The 23,892-nt window shown below is 46.7% G+C and overlaps 2 protein-coding genes across 6 annotated transcripts in view; one reads left to right on the forward strand and one right to left on the reverse strand.

The window, feature by feature from the left end:
* Positions 1-10,377, reverse strand: part of NDUFAF5 (NADH:ubiquinone oxidoreductase complex assembly factor 5) — a 97,106-nt gene extending 86,729 nt beyond the window's left edge. For 2 of the 3 annotated variants that reach the window (XM_063918537.1, XM_063918536.1), the window contains exon 1: positions 9,925-10,342. In XM_063918537.1, coding sequence (XP_063774607.1) covers positions 9,925-10,215 — 291 coding nt within the window. In that variant the 5' untranslated portion in view covers positions 10,216-10,342. Of the gene's footprint in view, positions 1-9,924 lie in introns of all 3 variants that reach the window. The other variant, XM_063918538.1, reaches the window with a different exon arrangement.
* A 123-nt stretch (positions 10,378-10,500) lies between these two features.
* The window catches only part of ESF1 (ESF1 nucleolar pre-rRNA processing protein homolog), an 82,850-nt gene continuing 69,458 nt past the window's right edge, over positions 10,501-23,892 (forward strand). For 2 of the 3 annotated variants that reach the window (XM_063918532.1, XM_063918534.1), the window contains exons 1-3: positions 10,562-10,649; positions 12,299-12,924; positions 14,293-14,639. In XM_063918532.1, the coding sequence (XP_063774602.1) occupies positions 12,360-12,924; positions 14,293-14,639 (912 nt within the window). In that variant the 5' untranslated portion in view covers positions 10,562-10,649; positions 12,299-12,359. Of the gene's footprint in view, positions 10,650-12,298; positions 12,925-14,292; positions 14,640-23,892 lie in introns of all 3 variants that reach the window. The other variant, XM_063918533.1, reaches the window with a different exon arrangement.

The raw sequence follows: 23,892 nt of genomic DNA on the forward strand, positions 1-23,892 counted from the left end.
TTATACACTTAGGGGTCTATTCATGAAGCAGTGGAAAGAGTGGAGAAGTGAGCCTGTGGAGAAGTTGCCCATGGCGGCCAATCAGCTGCTCCTTAAAATTGTATAGTATACAAATTATAGATATTAATTCAATGCTGACTGGTTGCCATGGGCAACTTCTCCACTGGTTCACTTCTCCACTCTTTCCACTGCTTCATGAATAGACCCCTAAGTGTATAATAATGTTGGCTGTAAAAGTGGCCCAATAAAGGGATTTCCACCTTTCAGGGTGGTGGTGGGGGCATATTATCCAGCCATATTAGTACAATACTGGGGTTCTATTTCTTTGGATCACTGCCCTTTATGCAATGCAGCAGTTTCCAGAATTAAATTATACTGGCAGGTGTTGTTTGGGATGTAGTTATATTAATGATGGCTGCTTATTAGATCCCCTCAATGCATCCCCCGGCGTCGGTATGCTGACCACAGGGATCCCGTGCGCTGGCCACGAAACCACATCCTCTTGAAGTAGCTGCACACACTTTTCATACCAAGAGCTAGAATTTTTATTCTGCTATGTTTCAAGTGTTCCCTATATCTTTACCTGTTATAGAATGTAAATGTAATTAGTTTTTTTGTATTATCAGACCATCATTGCATTGTGTGGAGTGTATATGTTCTCCCCACTGATTCTGCAGTTCCCTTCCACACTTGGGTTGGTGGTCCTGGACCAATTTAAATTATTTATGGTTGATGTGATTGGTTACCACAGGCACTGGTTTTGCCTATCATATAAGATGTGGACAAACAAAAGCAAATCCTGACCCTCACCACATAACTAAGGCTGGTTACACACTGGGGGTCAATCCGAGTTGATTGCTCGCTAGCTAGTTTTAGCAGCCATGCAAACGCTATGCCGCCGCCCACTGGGGAGTGTATTTTAGCTTAGCAGAAGTGCGAACGCATGTGCAGCCGAGCTCTACAAAAACAGTTTGTGTAGTTTCAGAGTAGCTCTGAACCTACTCAGCGCTTGCGATCACTTCAGCCTATTTCGTGTCCGGATTTGACGTCATACACCCGCCCAGCCACGCCTGCGTTTTTTCAGACAAGCCTTTGTTTTTGCAAACACTCCCTGAAAACGGTCAGTTGACACCCAGTAACGCCCCCTTACTGTCAATCTTCTTGCAGCCGCCAGTGCGAAGGAAAACTGTGCTAGAACCTGAGCACAACCACAAAGAGCTTTTTACCCGTACATCGCGCGTGCGCATTGCGGGGCATACGCATGTGTAGAAATGTCGTTTTCTCTTACGTCCTAGAGGATGCTGGGGACTCCGTAAGGACCATGGGGAATAGACGGGCTCCGCAGGAGACATGGGCACTAAAAAGAACTTTAGATATGGGTGTGGACTGGCTCCTCCCTCTATGCCCCTCCTCCAGACCTCAGTTTGATACTGTGCCCAGAGGAGACTGGGTGCACTACAGGGAGCTCTCCTGAGTTTCCTGAAAGAAAGAATTTTGTTAGGTTTTTTTATTTTCAGGGAGCCTGCTGGCAACAGGCTCCCTGCATCGAGAGACTGAGGAGAGAGAAGCAGACCTACTTAAATGCTAGGCTCTGCTTCTTAGGCTACTGGACACCATTAGCTCCAGAGGGAGTCGGAAAGCAGGTCTCTCCTCGCCGTTCGTCCCGGAGCCGCGTCGCCGTCCTCCTCACAGAGCCGGAAGATAGAAGCCGGGTGAGTATAAGAAGACTTCAGAGGCTGCAGAAGACTTCAGATCTTCACTGAGGTAACGCTGCGCGCCATTGTTCCACACAGAACCCACACGGCAGGCACTGATGGGTGCAGGGCGGGCGCCCTGGGCAGCAATTTACACCTCTAGGACTGGTAAAAATAGATATATTGGCTCTGTGGGCTGTATATGGATATCCCCCGCCAGTTTTTGAATGGATTCGAGCGGGACCGAAGCCCGCCGCTGAGGGGGCGGAGCTTGATCCCTCAGCACTAACCAGCACCATTTTCTCCACAGCACACGCTGAGAAACTGGCTCCCCGGACTCTCCCCTGCTGAACACGGTGACAGAGGGTTTTAAAGAAGGGGGCACATAATTTGACGCAAGAAAAAAAAAAAAAAAAGCGCTATATCTATTTGGGAATTTTTTCCAAAGTCATTGGCGCTGGGTGTGTGCTGGCATACTCTCTCTCTGTCTCTCCTAAGGGCCTTGTGGGGGAACTGTCTCCAGATTAGAGATTTCCCCGAGTGTGTGGGGTGTAGGTACGCTTGTGTCGGCATGTCTGAAGCGGAAGGCTCTTCTAGGGAGGAGGTAGAGCAAATGAGTGTGGTGTCTCCGTCGGCAACGCCGACACCTGACTGGTTGGATATGTGGAATGTTTTAAATGCAAATGTGAATTTATTACACAAGAGGTTGGACAAAGCAGAGTCCAGGGAATGTACAGGGCCTAATGGTGCTGTGAAAAAAAATTCTGATTCTCTAGGGGGCGGTGATTGAAAAAAGTTTGGGACCCACTGCCCTAGTGTATGTTTGTGTTACATGCAATATAGATTGCAAACTCCGCTGGGACAGGACTAATACGTCTACATTTTCTTTGTAAAGTGATGCATAATAAGTAGCTAGCCAATATATAAATAAATTACAGGTTGAGTATCCTATATCCAAAATGCTTGGGACCAGAAGTATTTTGGATATGAACGTTATGGTAAGAACTTACCGTTGATAACGTGATTTCTCTTATGTCCACAGGTATCCACAGGATAACATTGGGATATTGTCGAGCGACAGCGAAAATGGCACCAACACGGTCACGAGCTTTCTGGCCTCCCAGGATGCATTGGGGCCTCCACTATATAGTCCCGCCCACTGACTCAGTCAGATCAGTTCTTTCCACAGCGATTATAGGCAGGAACATTAGGTAGAGACCTGTACAGGCGATAAGAACACACATGCACACCCTTCCATACAAGAAGGAAGAGGTTTTTAGTGTTTGTCTAGATCCTCAAATCAGATGCGTCCGGGTGGGATCCCTGTGGATACCTGTGGACATAAGAGAAATCACGTTATCAACGGTAAGTTCTTACCATAACGTTCATTTCTCTGGCTGGGTCCACAGGATTATCCACAGGATAACATTGGGATTCCCAAAGCCATTTTAGTGGTGGGGACGCTCCTGATTGCACAGGAGGACCTTTCGCCCGAAGTCTGCGTCATGAGAGGCAAAAGTATCCAAGGCATAATGTCTGATGAATGTGTTTATGGAAGACCATGTGGCTGCCTTACATATCTGTTCTGCTGATGCACCCTGTTGTGCTGCCCAAGAAGGACCTACCTTACGTGTAGAGTGTGCAGAGACATTAGCCGGAATAGGGAGATCTGCATGAGAATAAGCTTCAGATATTACCATTCGGAGCCATCTCGCCAGCGTCTGTTTACTAGCAGGCCAACCTCTCCTATGGAATCCGTAGAGGATGAAGAGGGAATCTGTTTTCCTGATGGCACTAGTACGATCTATGTAGATTTTTAAAGACCGGACCACGTCCAGTGACGCTTCTCCCGCAGATAGTCCCGATACCTGAAAAGCTGGGACTACAATCTCTTCATTCAGGTGAAACTTTGACACCACCTTTGGAAGATCACTAGATCTCGTTCTGAGAACTGCTCTGTCTGGAAAAAAACTTAGGAAAGGAGACTTACATGATAATGCTCCTAAATCTGACACTCTTCTGGCTGACGCCATTGCCAGTAAAAAAAGAACTTTAACCGATAACCACTTAAGATCTGCTCTCTCAAGTGGTTCAAACAAAGGACCCTGGAGAAATTTAAGAACTAAATTCAAATCCCAGGGAGCTGCAGGAGGAACAAATGGAGGTTGAATATGTACTACTCCTTGGAAAAAAGTACGTACATCCTGTAGGTCAGCAATCTTCTGCTGAAACCATACAGTCAACGCTGAGACTTGCACCCTCAAGGAAGCAACCTTCAACCCCTTATCCAATCCTGCCTGCAGAAAATCCAAAATTCTAGCTACTTTAAAGGCTCTTGGATTGTAATTTTTTCCAGAACACCAATGAATATAGGCTTGCCATATTCTATGATATACACGGGCCGAAGAAGGCTTTCTTGCTCTAAGCATGGTTTGGATTACTTGCTTTGAAAATCCTTTAGCCTCTAAGATAGAGGTTTCAACAGCCACGCCGTCAAAGACAGGCGATCCAGATGACTGTGACAACAAGGACCCTGCATTAACAGATCTGGACGTTGAGGGAGCAGTATCGGTGCTTCCACGGACATTCTCCACAGATCTGTGTACCAATGCCTTGTGTACCAATGCCTTCTTGGCCAAGCTGGAGCTATTAGAATGATTGCTCCTTTTGCCTGTTTTATCTTTCTCACTACTCTGGGTAACAGAGATATTGGAGGGAACAGATATGCCAGCTGAAACCTCCATTCTACTGACAGTGCGTCTACCAGGACTGCTCCTGGGTCCCTTGTTCTTGATCCGTACCTCGGAACTTTGTTGTTTAGACGAGACGCCATAAGGTCTATCTCCGGTAGACCCCATCTGTTCACCAGTGTCTGAAACACTTCTGGGTGTAGTGCCCATTCGGTTTCCTGAATGGTGTGCCGACTGAGAAAATCTGCTTCCCAATTTAGTACACCCGGGACAAATACTGCTGACAATGCTGGGAGATGGAGTTCTGCCCACTTTAGAATGGGAGTTACTTCCTCCATCAGACTCTTGCTGTGAGTCCCTCCTTGATGATTTAGGTATGCTACTGCCGTCGCATTGTCTGAGCGGATCTGGACTGGTCTTCCTTGTAGATTGTCCTTTGCCTGAACTAGGGCCAAGTAAATGGCTCTTATTTCTAACAGATTTATCGGCAGGCGACTTTCCCTTGCGGTCCATTTTCCCTGGAACCATAGGCTTCCGAGTACCGCCCCCCAACCTTGCAGGCTGGCATCTGTCGTCAGGACTTGCCACTCTTTTATCCAAAAGGGTCTCCCCTTGTTTAAATGGTCTGTCTGTAGCCACCATGCTAGAGACCTTTTTACATTTACTGGAATCTTTATCATCTGCTTATTTCCGTTCCATTTTGTCAAAATGAGATGCTGCAATGGTCTGGAGTGGAATTGCACATATTCCACCATGTCGAACGTTGATACCATCAGACCCAACAGTCGCATTGCTGCATGGACTGACATTGTCTGGGCTTGCAACGCTTCCTGAGCCATGACCTGCACCTTGACTATTTTCTTCTCTGGTAAGAGAACTCTCTGTAGGTCTGAATCCAATATGGCTCCCAAATGAACCATCCGCTGTGATGGATTCAGGGACGACTTCTCCCAATTTATGAGCCACCCGTGTCTCTGTAAACAAACTATCGTCTGTTGGAGATGGCTCAACAGTAAATCTTGCGACTGTGCTAAGATTAATAGGTCGTCTAGGTATGGGAATATCTTTATCCCTTGTTTGCGCAGACAAGCTGCCATAACCACCATGATCTTGGTAAACACCCTGGGTGCTGTAGCTAGCCCGAAGGGCAGAGCTTGGAACTGGAAGTGTTCCTTGAGGATGGCAAACCTGAGGTAACACTGATGTGATAGTGCTATAGGCACATGTAGGTAAGCATCCCGCACATCCAGAGATACCATATAGTCTCCCGATTCCATAGCCAACATTATGGAGTGTAACGTCTCCATGTGGAACTTCGGGATCCATATGTAATTGTTCAACATCTTCAGATTTAGAATTGGTCGATATGACCCATTTGGTTTCTGGATTAGAAACAGATTGGAGTAATACCCCTGTCCCTTTTGTGATGGAGGTACTGGGACAATCACACCTGACTGCAGTAATTTTTGGACTGCTTCTTGCAGGGCATTGGCCTTCGACTCTATACGAGACGGGCTGGTGCAAAAAAATCTTTGAGGAGGCTGCCTCCTGAATGGGAACCCATACCCCTGAGATACTACCTTCTGCACCCAGGCATCTGTTGTTGACTGTTGCCATGTGTATGCAAATTGCAGGAGTCGGCCCCCAACCCTGGAATCCTCCAGGCGGAGGCCCGTCTCTTCAGGCTGAGGGCTTTTGTTCAGGTTTGGAAGCTGGCTTTTTGCTAGCCCACTGCTTCTTACCCCTGGATTTAAACTGGGGTTGTTTAGGCTCCTCTTTACCTTTCGCTTTGCTTTGCCAGCGAAATGAGCGAAATTTTAAACCCTTGGACTTAGGGTTGTATGTAGCCGGAAATCTGACCTTCTTCGATTCAGCCTCTGACTCTAGGATATCCGATAAAGGTTTTCCAAATAATATATTACCCATGAAAGGCAATGCTTCCAATTCCTTCTTGGACTCCGCATCTGCCTTCCAGGTCCGTAGCCAGACTACTCTGCGAGCGACTACTGCCAGGGCTGAAGCTTTAGAAGCAACAGTGCCTACATCAATGGCTGCTTCTTCTAAATACTGGGCAGATTGTCTTAAACGGCAAAGACGATCCTCTTGCTCCCTAGTAGGAGAGGGGATGTCATTCTCTAGTTCCTCTATCCATTCGCCCATTGCCTTTGCTACCCAGGCCGAAGCCATAGCAGGTCTTACCACTGCACCCACAAGAGAAAAAATATTTTTCAATAGGCTCTCTACCCTCCTGTCTGTGACATCATTCAATGAGGTAGATGACAGTGGTAAAGCAGATTTATGCACGAGTCGCAGAACATGTGCATCTACTTTTGGAGGAACTTCTCTCTTCGAACAATCTCCAGCAGGAAATGGATAATAAGAATCCATCTCCTAGGAATCTTATACTTTTTACCGGGCGCTGCCCAAGACTCATCCATCATTTCCGTCAACTCCTCTGACGCTGGAAATTCAGCTTTCACTGACTTTGTTCGTTTGAATACAGGTGCTTTTGCTTTTAACGCTGTCTTGGCTGGTTCTTCCAGAGAAAGCACAGCCTTTACTGCATTAATGAGTTCAGCTACATCATCTGAACTAAAGCTCTGCGACTGATCATCATACGGAGTTGAATCTATTGTTTCCGCATCATCATCCGATGTATCCTCTTGTGTAGTCTGCCATACAGACGTATCTGTCTTAGTCTTACCTACCCCTTGGTTGCTTGTAGAGGCTACTGGAACCAAACCATAGGAAGGGAGCTGCATGTATGGGTTCATAGTGTAACCTAACCCCTGAGGTGGTGCTACTGGAGCTAACCTGTCCGCTATTGAAGACAGTCTTTGCGAACATATTCCATGGTGGCTCTACTGGAGGTTGAACTAACTCCTGTTTTTTACTTCGCTGAAAAGCGAAACAGTTTGCACACAAACCCTCATAAGTGACCAATTGAATCATATCAATTACCCCTGACTTACAAGATAAGCATGTTAGGGCTGTAGGAGTGCTTGACAAATTCTCCTCATCACTTTTGCCGCTCACAGACATTTTTTCTGATATTGACTACACAATTTTGTGACTGAACCACACCCTATAATCAGTATATAGAGGTGAAATCAATCTGACCACAGTGCACCTGATTTGAGGGTCAGAACAGGACTGACATTACACAGAAAAGTCAGCACACATACTAGCAGTCAGTCACATGTTAAAGCATTAGACATTGTCATATGAGAATACAACCTCCATAATAACTTATACATAAGTAGGAAATTTGTACTTCTGTTTAACTGGTTCTTTTTCAACATAACATGCAGAAAACACAGTAATATACAGGTCTCATATGCAATAGGTACTAAAAATTAACAGTGCACACTAAGAAGTAGAAGGAATTTTTAGTACTGTATACCCTGCCTCCAGGGAGCGGGATACAGGGAGACTCAACACACTTCCATATCCAAGCAAAGACGCTCGAAAGACGCTGAGTGGATTCAGACGCTACTGGTGTACACTGCCGCTCTTGGTAACTGATAACGGACACGGACGCTCACCAACGGACACGGACGCTGAGCGACTCCACGTGCATGCAGACACTAAAGGCCTGCGACTCGGTCTGGGCGGGTTTATATCCAGTGTACACAACCGCAGCGTCTAAGCTGCGACCGAGTACCCTCGTGGTAGCGTCTGAGCCGGAAGTGAGGTCATTCAGTTCATGAAACGAGAGACCCGCGGGAACTGGCCATGAACTCGGAGGAGGGACGGCCAGGAGAGCGTCTGAAACCCCCTGTTGACTTAAACTCCCAGGATCGCGGCCTCACCTAGTCCTGGCGCCTATGATCCCCGGAGCGTAGCGCTGTCACACTCGAGATGTTCGGCGCATCAACACGCTGTTTGTAGTCTCCACCAAATCAGCGTAGCTGTGTCCTGACCCCTCTAGTAAGAGGAAGTCCATATACTCACTGTCTCCCCATGCTCCGGCCACAGCCTGGTAACGTCTGCTGGACCTGCTAGAACATCCGACACAGACGCCCGTCGAGACAGCACTGTACCGCGAAGGTAAGCGTTGTTGCGACCCGGTGGGGAGTTGTTGGAGCGACTCTTTCTAATACACGTTTAAGACGCTGTTAAGAGAAGTCGCTCAAACAAAAACAGTAAGTCTATAAAAATAAAGTAATGAAAACTTGAGGCTGCTTTCACAGCAGCCCTGTGACCATGCGGCTTCCTGCCGCACCAAGCAAAAAACTGATCTGACTGAGTCAGTGGGCGGGACTATATAGTGGAGGCCCCAATGCATCCTGGGAGGCCAGAAAGCTCGTGACCGTGTTGGTGCCATTTTCGCTGTCGCTCGACAATATCCCAATGTTATCCTGTGGATAATCCTGTGGACCCAGCCAGAGAAATCGGATTTTTCCGTATTTTGGAATAATTGCATACCATAATGAGTTATCATGGCGATGGGACCTAAGTCTAAGCACAGAATGCATTTATGTTTCATATACACCTTATACACACAGCCTGAAGGTACTTTTAGCCAATATTTTTAATAACTGTGTGCATTAAACAAAGTGTGTGTACATTCACACAATTAATTTATGTTTCATATACACCTTATACACACAGCCTGCAGGTCATTAACACAATATTTGTAATAACTTTGTGTATTAAACAAAGTTTTTGTACATTAAGCCATCAGAAAACCAAGGTTTCACTATCTCATTCTCACTCAAAAAATTCTGTATTTCGGAATATTTCGTATTTCGGAATATTTGGATATGGGATACACAATAAAATAGTATACAATTTATTGTATAAACAATAAAATAGTGCTGCATAATACATCCTCACTTGATCACTAAAAGATAATTATGTTCCTCCAACATAATGTGCAGCTGCTTTGCACAAATGGCAGGCATTACAAGAGGGGGATTTTCACAGACATACTAATAAGAGGGGGCTGCATGAGCACCCCAACATAGGTAGAGCAACACTTCCATCTAACGAGCACTACTTGGCAATTAGTGCAGTCCAGCAAAAATATTTTCTTCTAAAGTTTCGTTTTAACACTTTCATTTCCATTTCAACCCAGCATGGGCTGGGTAGAAGTGCTGATATTGATGAGCACTGCAACTGCAGATGCAAGAACAGTGGGTGTGAATTGCAAACACATGCAGTCATGGATTTTTGGTTTGGGATTTCTTGACCAGCAACCGGGATCGCCAGAATGCCGACAGGAGTGGGTAGTGCAACGAAGTCCCTTGCGGGCTCGGTGACTCGCTGCGCTTGCCACTGGTTCTATTCCCACTCCATGGGTGTTGTAGACCCCCACGAGTGGGAATAGACCTTGGCCCCCTGCTGGAATTCTGGTGGTCAGGATCCCGGCATCAGTATGCTGACCGCTGGGATCCGAGCGCCAGGATAATTACTACATTCCGGATTTTTAGTGTATAAGGGCGGATTCTCGCATTACCATAAACTAGCAAGCAGGCACCAGACTCAGAATCAGGCCCAGAGGGAGCCACAGGAAAGAGTGCAGCTGTGCCACTCACCTCCTCCTGTAGGTAGTCATACTGCTGGGCATTGGCCTGAGATGTTGCCCACTTCTTCTGCTTCCTTTTCATGCTCCTGTCAAACACATTGAACAGACTCTCTGTTCTGGAGGAGGATGCTGCTCTCAGGGGCACACAGTGCTGGGGTACTATTCCAGTAGCAAGTGTGGCATTAGAACTGTGCCACCCACTGGTGCCAAGCACCCTCTGCCCACCTCTGTAGACCAGGAGGGAACACTTCCTGCACAGGGCCAAACCCCAGGCACTGGTAGCCATGGCAAGGACTGCCATTGCCAACCAACTATGCCAAATCAGCAACAGAAATTACCAGCTAAGCCCACACAGCAGCACAAAGTGAGTCAGCACACACCTGCCACCTGCATGGGGAGCACATGATAAGGGCACAGGTTGAAGGCTCAGTAACTCTTGTACGTATAGGAGGAAATACACAGCATGCACCGGGGATCTGCAGCCCCCGGACGCAGCATGCAGGGAGCTCTCTCCGGCGTACACTCACTCAGCTCCCCATATTGGGCAAAACGACGCTACTAACACTCCCAGCCAAGGGCACCAGCGCAGGACATGGAAACGCGCTAGTGAAAACTGACTGCAGGCGGGCGCCGTAGCCGTGTTAAAGGGTATTGTGGGTAGGAAACACGTGGTAAGAAGAGGGGAAGCTGGCGGAAGAGGTTCCCAGCGCCAGGAGGATTGTACACACGCAGCGGGTATTTAGAGTTGTTGGGCAGGCTGTAGGGGTGTACGTGGCAGGGTTTGCTGCGTCTTGTAGTTAAACAGCAACCGGTGTGTCTAGTCTTGGTTAAGTTTGTTTTGCACTCACATATCTCCCAACGTGACCCTTTCCAGGAGGGACACAATGCTCTGCTCCTGGACTTTTCTCTAAATTTATGATTACTGGAACCTGTTTTGAACAGGTTAATGGATAAGAAAGGTGTTTCACCTCAGGTGCTGGCACTTATAAATTAGGAGGGAAGTCCAAGAACAGAGCATTCTGTCCCTCCTGGAGAGGGTAATGTTGGGAGGTATGCACTCAGCATGGGACCTACTGCTTACACCTTCCCATGCTTCTCTGCATACAGTAGGGGTAGTGTGATGAGCAAGGTGCTGCGGATTGTGCCACTCTTTAATTCAGAGTAGCAATAGGGGGGAGATGTATCAAACCTATAGAGGGCAGGTGGAGCCGCTGTTATCTATATAGCAGCTAATCTGTTTCTATTATATTTTATATACTTTGATAAATGGTAATTTTAAATGATAATTTGAAAGGTTCTCCGCAAGGTGTTCTCCTTGTGTTCTTTGATAAAACTTCTTGTAACCTAGGGGAATTCAGTTCAGCCAGCGGAACACGATCTGCTGTTCTGGCATGTCACATAGCATCCATCAGTATCACAAGTTTTCCCTCTGACCCCATAGGAGTGTGCAGGGAAACTTGCTATGCTGTCACTACTGTAAGTGACATATGTGTGCAGCTGAGCATTGTGGTGATGATTGCAACACATTGCCTGATTCTCTCCCCCCCCACCCCCTGCTGAATCCTTGATTGGTTAAGTGCTAGCCCAGAATCACTTAAACAATGAAACTTTGGCACCTGTTTGATTTTATGTACCATCCAATATTTTATTGTAATTCCTGCCACTCGCAGGTCTATCAAGTCACACACACACACACACACACACACACACACACACACACACACACACACACACACACACACACACACACATATTTACAAATAAAATACAATCTGAATGAATATGCCCCAACATGTATGCAATGATTCCACTGTGTGACTGAAAGGCACGTGCAGCTATACCTCTATAAACTCTCCATTTAACACTGAAGTGTGCACTGATTTGGTTGGTGACTTTGTGGCTGCAAATCACCACAAGCATGGCGCAAATAAAGTCTCCTAATGTATATCTGGTGGGTGGCCATCCCATATATATCAGGATGGATGGTGGGTGCTGTTGGAAGAAGATCACATCTTGCTGATCTTTCATTCTTCCAATGTGCTAATGTAGCTCCATCAAATCTGGATGCTTTGCCAAAGCGACAGATGTCTGGATTATTAGGTTTGGCTAAATATGATATGAATCGATAGGTTGAGCAACCAGACCAAGCACTGTATGAGCAGGGCTGCTGTACAGATGTTGGTCGGTATCTTCTTGCTTGCCTTGGCCAGACATGTTAGCACTCTTGCACTACATGCAATATACCATGAAATTATAGTCGCAGGAATCTCTGGGGAGCTGGAAATAACTAGATCAGTTGCCTGTTTTCTTTGTGAATGCTCCTGTGTATTTGGAGCTTTATCATACACTAAGCTTATGCATTTTTCCTCTGTTTTTCATTTAAGGTTCTGAACTAGATTGGATTATTTTTTTCTGCAACTGTGTGTTTTATTAAAATCCCTGAAGATGGCGTCGAAAGAAGGACTCTCCTCTGACCAGCGATTTAGCCGGGTCACAAAGGATCCCAGATTTTGGGAAATGCCCGAAAAGGACAAGAAAATTAAAATTGATAAGCGTTTTCATGCAATGTTCCACGACAAGAAGTTTAGTCTGAAACACACAGTGGATAAGCGGGGACGGACGATTAACCGCAATACAGCTGAGGACTTGAAGCGTTTCTATGATCTATCTGATTCCGACGATGGTGCGTCAGCCAATAGAGAAACGGCTTTACAGACCAAAAAAACGAAACAAAAAGCAAAATTGAAGAAAAAAGTTGAACCAGAGTCCAACGAGATATTTAAAACTAAACAGAAGGAAGAAAAAAAAACTCGGTCGCCTGATGAGACAAATGACAGTAATGATAACGAAAATCTAAAGGTGAAAGGGAGGAAACTACCCAAGGAAATAAAACTGGGAAAGGGTGAATGTCTGAAGATGACGAAACAGAAACCAGCCACCAACATCCCTCTAAAAGCGAATAAAAAACCTGTAGAGGTGATGGCACAAGACGAATCTGAAGAAGAGTCAGGTATCTTAAGGGAATCTTCCACTTATGTTCATGACTACTGGCCTTGTATATGATTGCCCATTTAAAAAAAGTCTAAGTTCGGCCGGCATCCCGCATGGCTGCCGAAGAACTCACTTCTTTACATCCCAGCCATTGAGATTTTTCTATAGAAATGTTTTTTAGACTTGCTTGTAGTAGCGTAGGGTGTATGGCAGACACGTCCAGGTGTATGGCAGACAAGTTGTGATTTTATCCAAGAAAAGGAAAGTGAATAGGTTTTGGGTATATATTGATACAGTGCCTCTTGTGTTTAGTCTGCATTCTTAGCTGATGACTTGCGTTCACACATACTTATATATTTATTATAGGTGGACACTATGAGCTTGTAGACCTACAGTTTCTGCTCCTTAAGCAGCCATTTTCTCCACAGATTGGGCCAAATGCTGCAGAATGTAGGCCCCACTGACCACCAAACACACAGAGGATTTCTGCAACCCGTGCGGATTTTAATCATTTATGTGAGAAAATTGGGTCCGCCGGGGGACCACTAATTGCTCTTGGTGCAGGGACACCCCTATCTGCATTATTGGAGTCTCCTGACAATTGAGCTACTGGTCTGACTGTTGGCTAGTTAGTTCTGACCAGTTTAGCCACCATGTGTGTTCTCAAATTAGAGATCAACCCAAACTGTATCTTAGAGCCTGGAGGGGCAGATGTATCAAACCTTGGAGAGAGATAAAGTACCAACTAATCAGCTTTTCTTTTCTTTTTTTCAAACACAGCCTATGAAATGATTGGTTGGGACTTTGGGCCTAATTCATGTTAGCATGCAATGCCGATGTTCATGTAACTGAGCGATTATTGGCAGACTGTGCATGTGCCTCGATCGCATTGCACGTGCGCGGCGTTATTGACAGGAAGGTACTGTGGGGGGAGTGGTAACGGGGTGCCGGCAAAATGTGGGCGACATTTTTAGGGCGTGTATCTGCCTTCAGCTGCGAACATGTACACAGAGAATCATGGTGCCAGCATTGCTACTATTGCTGTGGCCAGTTGCGTGACTATAGGCTCACTTTGAGTTGATGTTCCTTATTGCGTTGTTGCTGCCTATGTGTAAGCAGTTGCTGATTACTTTGCGTTGGCTCCAGTGGGCATCTAGCTTATTTTCTGTGCGGCATCGTCACTTGATGATTAGTAACTCCGTAGGCTGATAATTGGCAGCTGCGTAGGCTTGTGTGTACAAACATGAACTAGGTCACTTATCTCTCTAAGGTTTGATACATCTCCCTGTTCTTGAAACGCATTACTAATTAAAAAGTGTTGGGGTTAGAGAAATTGCTGTAGACTTAAGGAGCTGCTTAGTAACTATAATGTTCACTAATCTTCCAGGCGTTGAAGATGAGAGTGAAGAGGACAGCAATGACGAGATCGATTCTGAAGAGGAAGCTTCTGAAGGAACTGACATGAGCCTGGAAGAGGAGGGCAGCGATGAAGAAAGTGAGGAGGATGAGACTCAAAGTGAGAACTCGGGAGAGTCTGAGGAAGATAAAGTTTCTGGTGAAGAGGAAGATAGCGACAGTGGTCCTGATCTTGCTCGCGGTAAAGGAAACATTGAAACAAGCTCTGAGGATGAAGATGAAGAGGCTGATGAGGACATAGTTGACATATCCGGAAAAGATCCTGAGATTGAACATGCCTGGAGGGAAATGGACAAAGATGCCCCACGTGGGGACCAGGTAAGTTTGGCATTAGGGAATCTTACAGTATTTGCTCTGCTATACAATCCACATGTGTCCAGCACTCACATTAATAGAATACAATCCTAAAGCATGCAAGCTGGTGCTGTCGTATGCTTGGGAGTAATGTTCCGAGTGTCCTCGAAGATAGATCTAGACTTGTAGCCGCTTATGTTAGCCGCGGCTTGCTCCGTGATTGCACGGGCTGGACTGGTGCTCCGCGGTTCAGGAGTATTTTGTCCCGGTTCTTGTCCGATCTCAACGTGGAGTCCTAAACACGTTTCATCACGTCCTGTGACATTTTCAATAGGTATGACTCCATTCTCCGTCTATTCGGGACAAAAAGCACCATTCCAGCCCATGCAATCATGGAGCAAGCCGCGGATACAAGTGTACATCCAACTTCGGCACCCGAGGACGCTCGGGACATTACTTCTAAGTATACGACAGCACCAGCTCACATGCTGCTGAGGGAGAGAGGACACTGTTAATTGCTGTTACTGAATAAGTAAATGTGGGAGATTTTGGATGTACGGACCGGGTGCAGTGAGTATATAAGTGACAACTGCAGTGGAACTTTTATATTAAATTAAAAACGGCGTTTCCCAGCCAGTAGTCCCTATTAGGTATAATTGGCCTTCATCTGTCCCAGATGGAACTAATGTGTCCTCCTCCAAACCACACATGGACACGCAGTCCTGGAATCTTGCTTAAAGCATTTAAGAAAAGACCCAGAGGGATAAATACAAACTCCACGGACTGAGATATAAACAACTACTTAGTAACAACTATCTAAGTTGTTGCAATCAATGTTGATTGAAACGGTTACTTAATATAATTACTAAGCAGTGTGTCTCCAGGAGTCAGCATATGCTATTTTTATAAGAATTGTCTGAATGTTTGTGTTTTATAATTCAGGTTTATTAAAATAATTTTTTAATACATCCACAGGTATAATTGATACATATGCTTGATCCCTTCTTTTGTTGCTGGTTTATAATGTGTTTGGGAACCTATACAGAGGGTTTCTGGAGATTGCTGCAGTGTAATCTATGGTAATTTCTCTAACGCCCTAGTGGATGCTGGGGACTCCGAAAGGACCATGGGGAATAGCGGCTCCGCAGGAGACTGGGCACAAAGTAAAAGCTTTAGGACTAGCTGGTGTGCACTGGCTCCTCCCCCTATGACCCTCCTCCAAGCCTCAGTTAAGATTTTGTGCCCGAACGAGAAGTGTGCAATCTAGGTGGCTCTCCTGAGCTGCTTAGAGTAAAAGTTTAAATAGGTTTTTTTATTTTCAGTGAGACCTGCTGGCAACAGGCTCACTGCATCGAGGGACTAAGGGGAGAAGAAGCGAACTCACCTGCGTGCAGAGTGGATTGGGCTTCTTAGGCTACTGGACATTAGCTCCAGAGGGACGATCACAGGCCCAGCCATGGATGGGTCCCGAAGCCGCGCCGCCGGCCCCCTTACAGAGCCAGAAGAGTGAAGAGGTCCGGAAATCGGCGGCAGAAGACGTCCTGTCTTCAATAAGGTAGCGCACAGCACCGCAGCTGTGCGCCATTGCTCTCAGCACACTTCACACTTCGGTCACTGAGGGTGCAGGGCGCTGGGGGGGGGGGGCCCTGGGACGCAATGAAAATACCTTAAATGGCAAAAAATACATCACATATAGCTCCTGGGCTATATGGATGTATTTAACCCCTGCCAGTTTTCCACAAAAAAGCGGGAGAAAGGCCGCCGAAAAAGGGGCGGAGCCTATCTCCTCAGCACACAAGCGCCATTTTTTCCTCACAGCTCCGTTGGAGGAAGGCTCCCTGACTCTCCCCTGCAGTCCTGCACAACAGAAACAGGGTAAAACAAGAGAGGGGGGGCACTAAATTTGCATATTAATATATACAGCAGCTATATTAGGGAAAAACACTTATATAAGGTTATCCCTATATATATATATATAGCGCTCTGGTGTGTGCTGGCAAACTCTCCCTCTGTCTCCCCAAAGGGCTAGTGGGGTCCTGTCCTCTATCAGAGCATTCCCTGTGTGTGTGCTGTGTGTCGGTACGCTGTGTCGACATGTATGAGGAGGAAAATGGTGTGGAGGCGGAGCAATTGCCTGTGTTAGTGATGTCACCCCCTAGGGAGTCGACACCTGACTGGATGGTCTTATGGAAAGAATTACGTGATAGTGTCGGCACTTTACAAAAGACTGTTGACGACATGAGACAGCCGGCAAATCAGTTGATACCTGTACAGGCGTCTCAAACACCGTCGGGGGCTATAAAACGCCCGTTACCTCATGTCGATACAGACACTGACACGGACACTGACTCCAGTGTCGACGGTGAGGAAACAAACGTATTTTCCAGTAGGGCCACACGTTACATGATCACGGCAATGAAGGAGGTTTTGAACATTTCTGATACTACAAGTACCACAAAAAAGGGTATTATGTGGGGTGTGAAAAAACTACCCGTAGTTTTTCCTGAATCAGATGAATTAAATGAGGTGTGTGATGAAGCGTGGGTTTCCCCCGATAAAAAACTGCTAATTTCTAAAAAATTATTGGCATTATACCCTTTCCCGCCAGAGGTTAGGGCGCGTTGGGAAACACCCCCTAGCGTAGATAAGGCGCTCACACGCTTATCAAAACAAGTGGCGTTACCGTCCCCTGATACGGCCGCCCTCAAGGAACCAGCTGATAGGAAGCTGGAAAATATCCTTAAAAGTATATACACACATACTGGTATTATACTGCGACCAGCAATCGCCTCAGCCTGGATGTGCAGTGCTGGGGTGGCTTGGTCGGATTCCCTGACTGAAAATATTGATACCCTGGACAGGGACAATATATTATTGACTATAGAGCATTTAAAGGATGCATTTCTATATATGCGAGATGCACAGAGGGATATTTGCACTCTGGCATCAAGAGTAAGTGCGATGTCCATTTCTGCCAGAAGAGGATTATGGACGCGACAGTGGTCACGGGATGCGGATTCCAAACGGCATATGGAAGTATTGCCGTATAAAGGGGAGGAGTTATTTGGGGTCGGTCTATCGGACCTGGTGGCCACTGCAACGGCTGGAAAATCCACCTTTTTACCCCAAGTCACCTCGCAGCAGAAAAAGATACCGTCTTTTCAGGCTCAGTCCTTTCGTCCCCATAAGGGCAAGCGGGCAAAAGGGCCACTCATATCTGCCCCGGGGCAGAGGAAGGGGAAAAAGACTGCAGCAAACAGCCTCTTCCCACGAACAGAAGCCCTCCCCCGCTTCTGCCAAGTCCTCAGCATGACGCTGGGGCCTTACAAGCGGACTCAGGCAAGGTGGGGGCCCGTCTCGAGAATTTCAGCGCGCAGTGGGCACACTCGCAAGTGGACCCCTGGATCCTGCAGGTAGTATCTCAGGGGTACAAATTGGAATTCGAGACGTCTCCCCCTCGCCGGTTCCTGAAGTCTGCTTTACCAACGTCTCCCCCCGACAGGGAGGCGGTATTGGAAGCCATTCACAAGCTGTATTCCCAGCAGGTGATAATCAAGGTACCCCTCCTACAACAGGGAAAGGGGTATTATTCCACGCTGTTTGTGGTACCGAAGCCGGACGGCTCGGTGAGACCCATTTTAAATCTGAAATCCTTGAACACTTACATAAAAAGGTTCAAGTTCAAGATGGAGTCACTCAGAGCAGTGATAGCGAACCTGGAAGAAGGGGACTATATGGTGTCTCTGGACATCAAGGATGCTTACCTCCATGTCCCAATTTGCCCTTCTCACCAAGGGTACCTCAGGTTTGTGGTACAGAACTGTCACTATCCGTTTCAGACGCTGCCGTTTGGATTGTCCACGGCACCCCGGGTCTTTACCAAGGTAATGGCCGAAATGATGATTCTTCTTCGAAGAAAAGGCGTCTTAATTATCCCTTACTTGGACGATCTCCTGATAAGGGCAAGGTCCAGAGAACAGTTAGAGGTCGGAGTAGCACTATCTCAAGTAGTACTACGACAGCACGGATGGATTCTAAATATTCCAAAATCGCAGCTGATTCCGACGACACGTCTGCTGTTCCTAGGGATGATTCTGGACACAGTACAGAAAAAGGTGTTTCTCCCGGAGGAGAAAGCCAAGGAGTTATCCGACCTAGTCAGGAACCTCCTAAGACCAGGCCAAGTGTCAGTACATCAATGCACAAGGGTCCTGGGAAAGATGGTGGCTTCTTACGAAGCGATTCCATTCGGCAGATTCCACGCAAGAACTTTTCAGTGGGATCTGCTGGACAAATGGTCCGGATCGCATCTTCAAATGCATCAGCGGATAACCCTGTCTCCAAGGACAAGGGTGTCTCTCCTGTGGTGGTTACAGAGTGCTCATCTCCTAGAGGGCCGCAGATTCGGCATTCAGGATTGGGTCCTGGTGACCACGGATGCCAGCCTGAGAGGCTGGGGAGCAGTCACACAGGGAAGAAATTTCCAGGGCTTGTGGTCAAGCATGGAAACGTCACTTCACATAAATATCCTGGAACTAAGGGCCATTTACAATGCCCTAAGTCAGGCAAGACCTCTGCTTCAGGGTCAGCCGGTGTTGATCCAGTCGGACAACATCACGGCAGTCGCCCACGTAAACAGACAGGGCGGCACAAGAAGCAGGAGGGCAATGATGGAAGTGGCAAGGATTCTTCGCTGGGCGGAGAATCATGTGATAGCACTGTCAGCAGTGTTCATTCCGGGAGTGGACAACTGGGAAGCAGACTTCCTCAGCAGACACGATCTTCACCCGGGGGAGTGGGGACTTCACCCAGAAGTCTTCCACATGATTGTGAACCGTTGGGAAAAACCAAAGGTGGACATGATGGCGTCCCGCCTCAACAAAAAACTGGACAGATATTGCGCCAGGTCAAGGGACCCTCAGGCAATAGCTGTGGACGCTCTGGTAACACCGTGGGTGTACCAGTCAGTGTATGTGTTCCCTCCTCTTCCTCTCATACCAAAAGTACTGAGAATCATAAGAAGGAGAGGAGTAAAGACTATACTCGTGGCTCCGGATTGGCCAAGAAGGACTTGGTACTCGGAAATTCAAGAGATGCTCACGGAAGACCCGTGGCCTCTACCTCTAAGAAAGGACCTGCTCCAGCAGGGACCATGTCTGTTCCAAGACTTACCGCGGCTGCGTTTGACGGCATGGCGGTTGAACGCCGGATCCTGAAGGAAAAAGGCATTCCGAATGAAGTCATCCCTACCCTGATCAAAGCCAGGAAGGATGTAACCATACAACATTATCACCGTATTTGGCGTAAATATGTTGCGTGGTGCGAGGCCAGGAAGGCCCCTACAGAGGAATTTCAACTGGGTCGTTTCCTGCATTTCCTGCAAACAGGACTGTCTATGGCCCTCAAATTAGGGTCCATTAAGGTTCAAATTTCGGCCCTGTCAATATTCTTCCAAAAAGAACTGGCTTCTGTTCCTGAATTTCAGACGTTTGTCAAGGGAGTACTGCATATACAGCCTCCTTTTGTGCCTCCAGTGGCACCTTGGGATCTCAATGTAGTTTTGGGATTCCTAAAATCACATTGGTTTGAACCACTCACCACTGTGGACTTAAAATATCTCACATGGAAAGTGGTAATGCTGTTAGCCCTGGCTTCAGCCAGGCGTGTCTCAGAATTGGCGGCTTTATCCTATAAAAGCCCTTACCTAATTTTTCATACGGACAGGGCAGAATTGAGGACTCGTCCTCAATTTCTTCCTAAGGTGGTTTCAGCATTTCACTTAAACCAGCCTATTGTGGTGCCTGCGGCTACTAGGGACTTGGAGGATTCCAAGTTGCTGGACGTAGTCAGGGCCCTGAAAATATATGTTTCCAGGACGGCTGGAGTCAGAAAATCTGATTCGCTGTTTATCCTGTATGCACCCAGCAAGCTGGGTGCTCCTGCTTCTAAGCAGACGATTGCTCGTTGGATTTGTAGTACAATTCAGCTTGCACATTCTGTGGCAGGCCTGCCACAGCCAAAATCTGTAAAAGCCCATTCCACACGGAAAGTGGGCTCATCTTGGGCGGCTGCCCGAGGGGTCTCGGCTTTACAACTTTGCCGAGCAGCTACTTGGTCAGGGGCAAACACGTTTGCTAAATTCTACAAATTTGATACCCTGGCTGAGGAGGACCTGGAGTTCTCTCATTCGGTGCTGCAGAGTCATCCGCACTCTCCCGCCCGTTTGGGAGCTTTGGTATAATCCCCATGGTCCTTTCGGAGTCCCCAGCATCCACTAGGACGTTAGAGAAAATAAGAATTTACTTACCGATAATTCTATTTCTCATAGTCCGTAGTGGATGCTGGGCGCCCATCCCAAGTGCGGATTGTCTGCATTACTTGTACATAGTTATTGTTACAAAAATCGGGTTATTGTTGTTGTGAGCCATCTTTTCAGAGGCTCCTTCTGTTATCATGCTGTTAACTGGGTTCAGATCACAAGTTGTACGGTGTGATTGGTGTGGCTGGTATGAGTCTTACCCGGGATTCAAAATCCTTCCTTATTGTGTACGCTCGTCCGGGCACAGTATCCTAACTGAGGCTTGGAGGAGGGTCATAGGGGGAGGAGCCAGTGCACACCAGCTAGTCCTAAAGCTTTTACTTTGTGCCCAGTCTCCTGCGAAGCCGCTATTCCCCATGGTCCTTTCGGAGTCCCCAGCATCCACTACGGACTATGAGAAATAGAATTATCGGTAAGTAAATTCTTATTTTTAAACCAAGTAAAAATTGGTGTTCAGTCATCTAAACAATTATTAGCACCCTACGGTTAATATCTTGTAAGAGGTATAAGGATCTCCCCGTGCTGTAAACGGGAGCCTGGTCAGATGACCCGGGTTACCCATTTACACTGTCTCTTAACCAGGTCCTTCCCAGGAGTAACCCTGCAAGCTAGCTGGGTTGCATTCCCGGGTCACTGGACCCAGGCTAAACACTATCTACTGAGCCGTGACCCGTGTTAGCCTAGCATTATCCTGGGTTCTTGTAGCAGTGGAAAAGGGGTTTAAGCCGGGCAGCTGAACAGAGTGCTTGGCCAGCCTTGGTCTCTCTGTGTGGCTGGACCGGCCCATCTGGCATTTGCCAGAAGTGCTGGATGGGCAGTCCAGCCTGCTTGTCTGCCAGCCACACTGCAGCAAGTGCCTAAGGGGTCTATTTACTGAGCCTCGGATGGAGATAAAGTACCAGCCAATCAGCCCCTAACTGTCATTTTTCAAACCCAGCCTGTAACATGGCAATTAGATCCTGATTGGCTGGTGCTTTATCTCCATCCAAGACTTAGTAAATAGACCCCTCTCTCTGTGTGTTACAAGATTATTCATGTGATTAATTTACACTTCAGGCTGCATAAATACTGTCTTTGTCTTCTTTTTGGCTTTGACATGTTGGGTTTGTGTGAAGTACTTTTCTACAACTAATGTTTCTTTGTAGAGTTTTATATTAAAAAAATAGTTATTAGCTGAAAATTTCACCAGTAATCGCAACCTGTCAACTTCCCTATTATTATTATTATTATTATTATTATTATTATTATTATTTGTTATTGCGATTTACACAGTTTGATGCCTCCGTGTACTCTGATATTTAAAGCCTAGAACAAATCACCAACTGGAGATGCAGAAATCATAGAATCATATTGTTTATCAAAATTGAATCTAAATTTTGGACTCGTTAAAGTAACCACCTTTTGCAGATATAACCACCAAACATACTTGTGGCATTCTTTCTACAACAGAAATCAGATCTTGTTCCGGATGTTCTTCCCAACACTTGTAGAAATGTGCTGCACTTGTACGTTGCTGTGCTTTCACCCTTCTGTCCAGTTCATCCCAAACTACCTCAATGGGGTTTATGTCTGGAAACTGTGCTGGCCATTCTGGAATTTGAAGGCACTACATTTCAATAAAAACTGGGAAATAGGGGTGCTTTAAAACTTTTGCCTGGTAGTGTAGCATGAATTATAAAAAAAAGTCATTTTTAATTGGATTCATTTCTCTGTGATATCTGCTTTCAAGAACAATTTGTGATTTTACTGGTTATCAAAGGTTTTGTATTGTTGTGTTGCGGTTTTTTTTTTGTTTTTCTTCAGTTGGTATTTTGTGAATTATTTCTTTAATATTGGGCTTAGGGAGTTATCCAATTAGCCCCAATAAGCAGCGGCTCGTTGTACTAGATGTTAGAATAAGCACACCGGTTCCACTGTGCTGGATGTTGGGATCAGCTCTGTGGTGCGCTGTGCTGGATACTGGGATCAACTCGGTGGTCAGCTATGCTGGATGCTGGGATCAGCTTGGTGGTATGCTGTGCTGGATGCTTGGATCAACTCACCGGTTCTGCTGTGCTGGATGCTGGGATCAACTCGGTGGTCAGCTATGCTGGATGCTGGGATCAGCTTGGTGGTATGCTGTGCTGGATGCTTGGATCAACTCACCGGTTCTGCTGTGCTGGATGCTGGGATCAACTCGGTGGTCAGCTATGCTGGATGCTGGGATCAGCTTGGTGGTATGCTGTGCTGTATGCTTGGATCAACTCACCGGTTCTGCTGTGCTGGATGCTGGGATCAACTCGGTGGTCCGCTATGCTGGATGCTGGGATCAGCTTGGTGGTATGCTGTGCTGGATGCTTGGATCAACTCACCGGTTCTGCTGTGCTGGATGCTGGGATCAACTCGGTGGTCAGCTATGCTGGATGCTGGGGTCAGCTTGGTGGTCTGCTGTGCTAGATTCTTGGATCAACTCCCCATTTCTGCTGCTGGGATCAGCTATGCTGTTCTGGATGCTTGGATCAGCTCGGTGTTACACTGCTGTATGCTGGGATCAGCTCGGTGGTACACTGTGCAGTATGCTGCGATGAGCCCACCATTTCCACTGTGCTGGATGCTGGGATCAACTCGGTGATCCGCTATGCTGGATGCTCTGATCAACTCTGGTCTGCTATGCTGGATGCTGGCATCAGCTGGTCTATTCGCTGTGCTGGGATCAAGTCAATGGTTTCACTGTGTATATGTGTCTGCGAACGCAAATCTTTATAATCTATCCGATACAACTCTCCCATCTTGTGTATTGACATTAAAAATATGCTACAACATGCACACAAATGTGATATCTGCACAAATTATAAGCAAAAGCAACCATCACCTTCAAAAGTGAATTTCCAGTCAGCCAATAGCAAACCGTTGACTCATGCAAATACCCGTCATCATTGGGCATTGCACCTGGGCTCAAGCATTCACAAGTAGTAACAT

The sequence above is a fragment of the Pseudophryne corroboree genome, chromosome 4 (genome assembly GCF_028390025.1).
Source record: "Pseudophryne corroboree isolate aPseCor3 chromosome 4, aPseCor3.hap2, whole genome shotgun sequence".
Taxonomy (NCBI): domain Eukaryota; kingdom Metazoa; phylum Chordata; class Amphibia; order Anura; family Myobatrachidae; genus Pseudophryne; species Pseudophryne corroboree.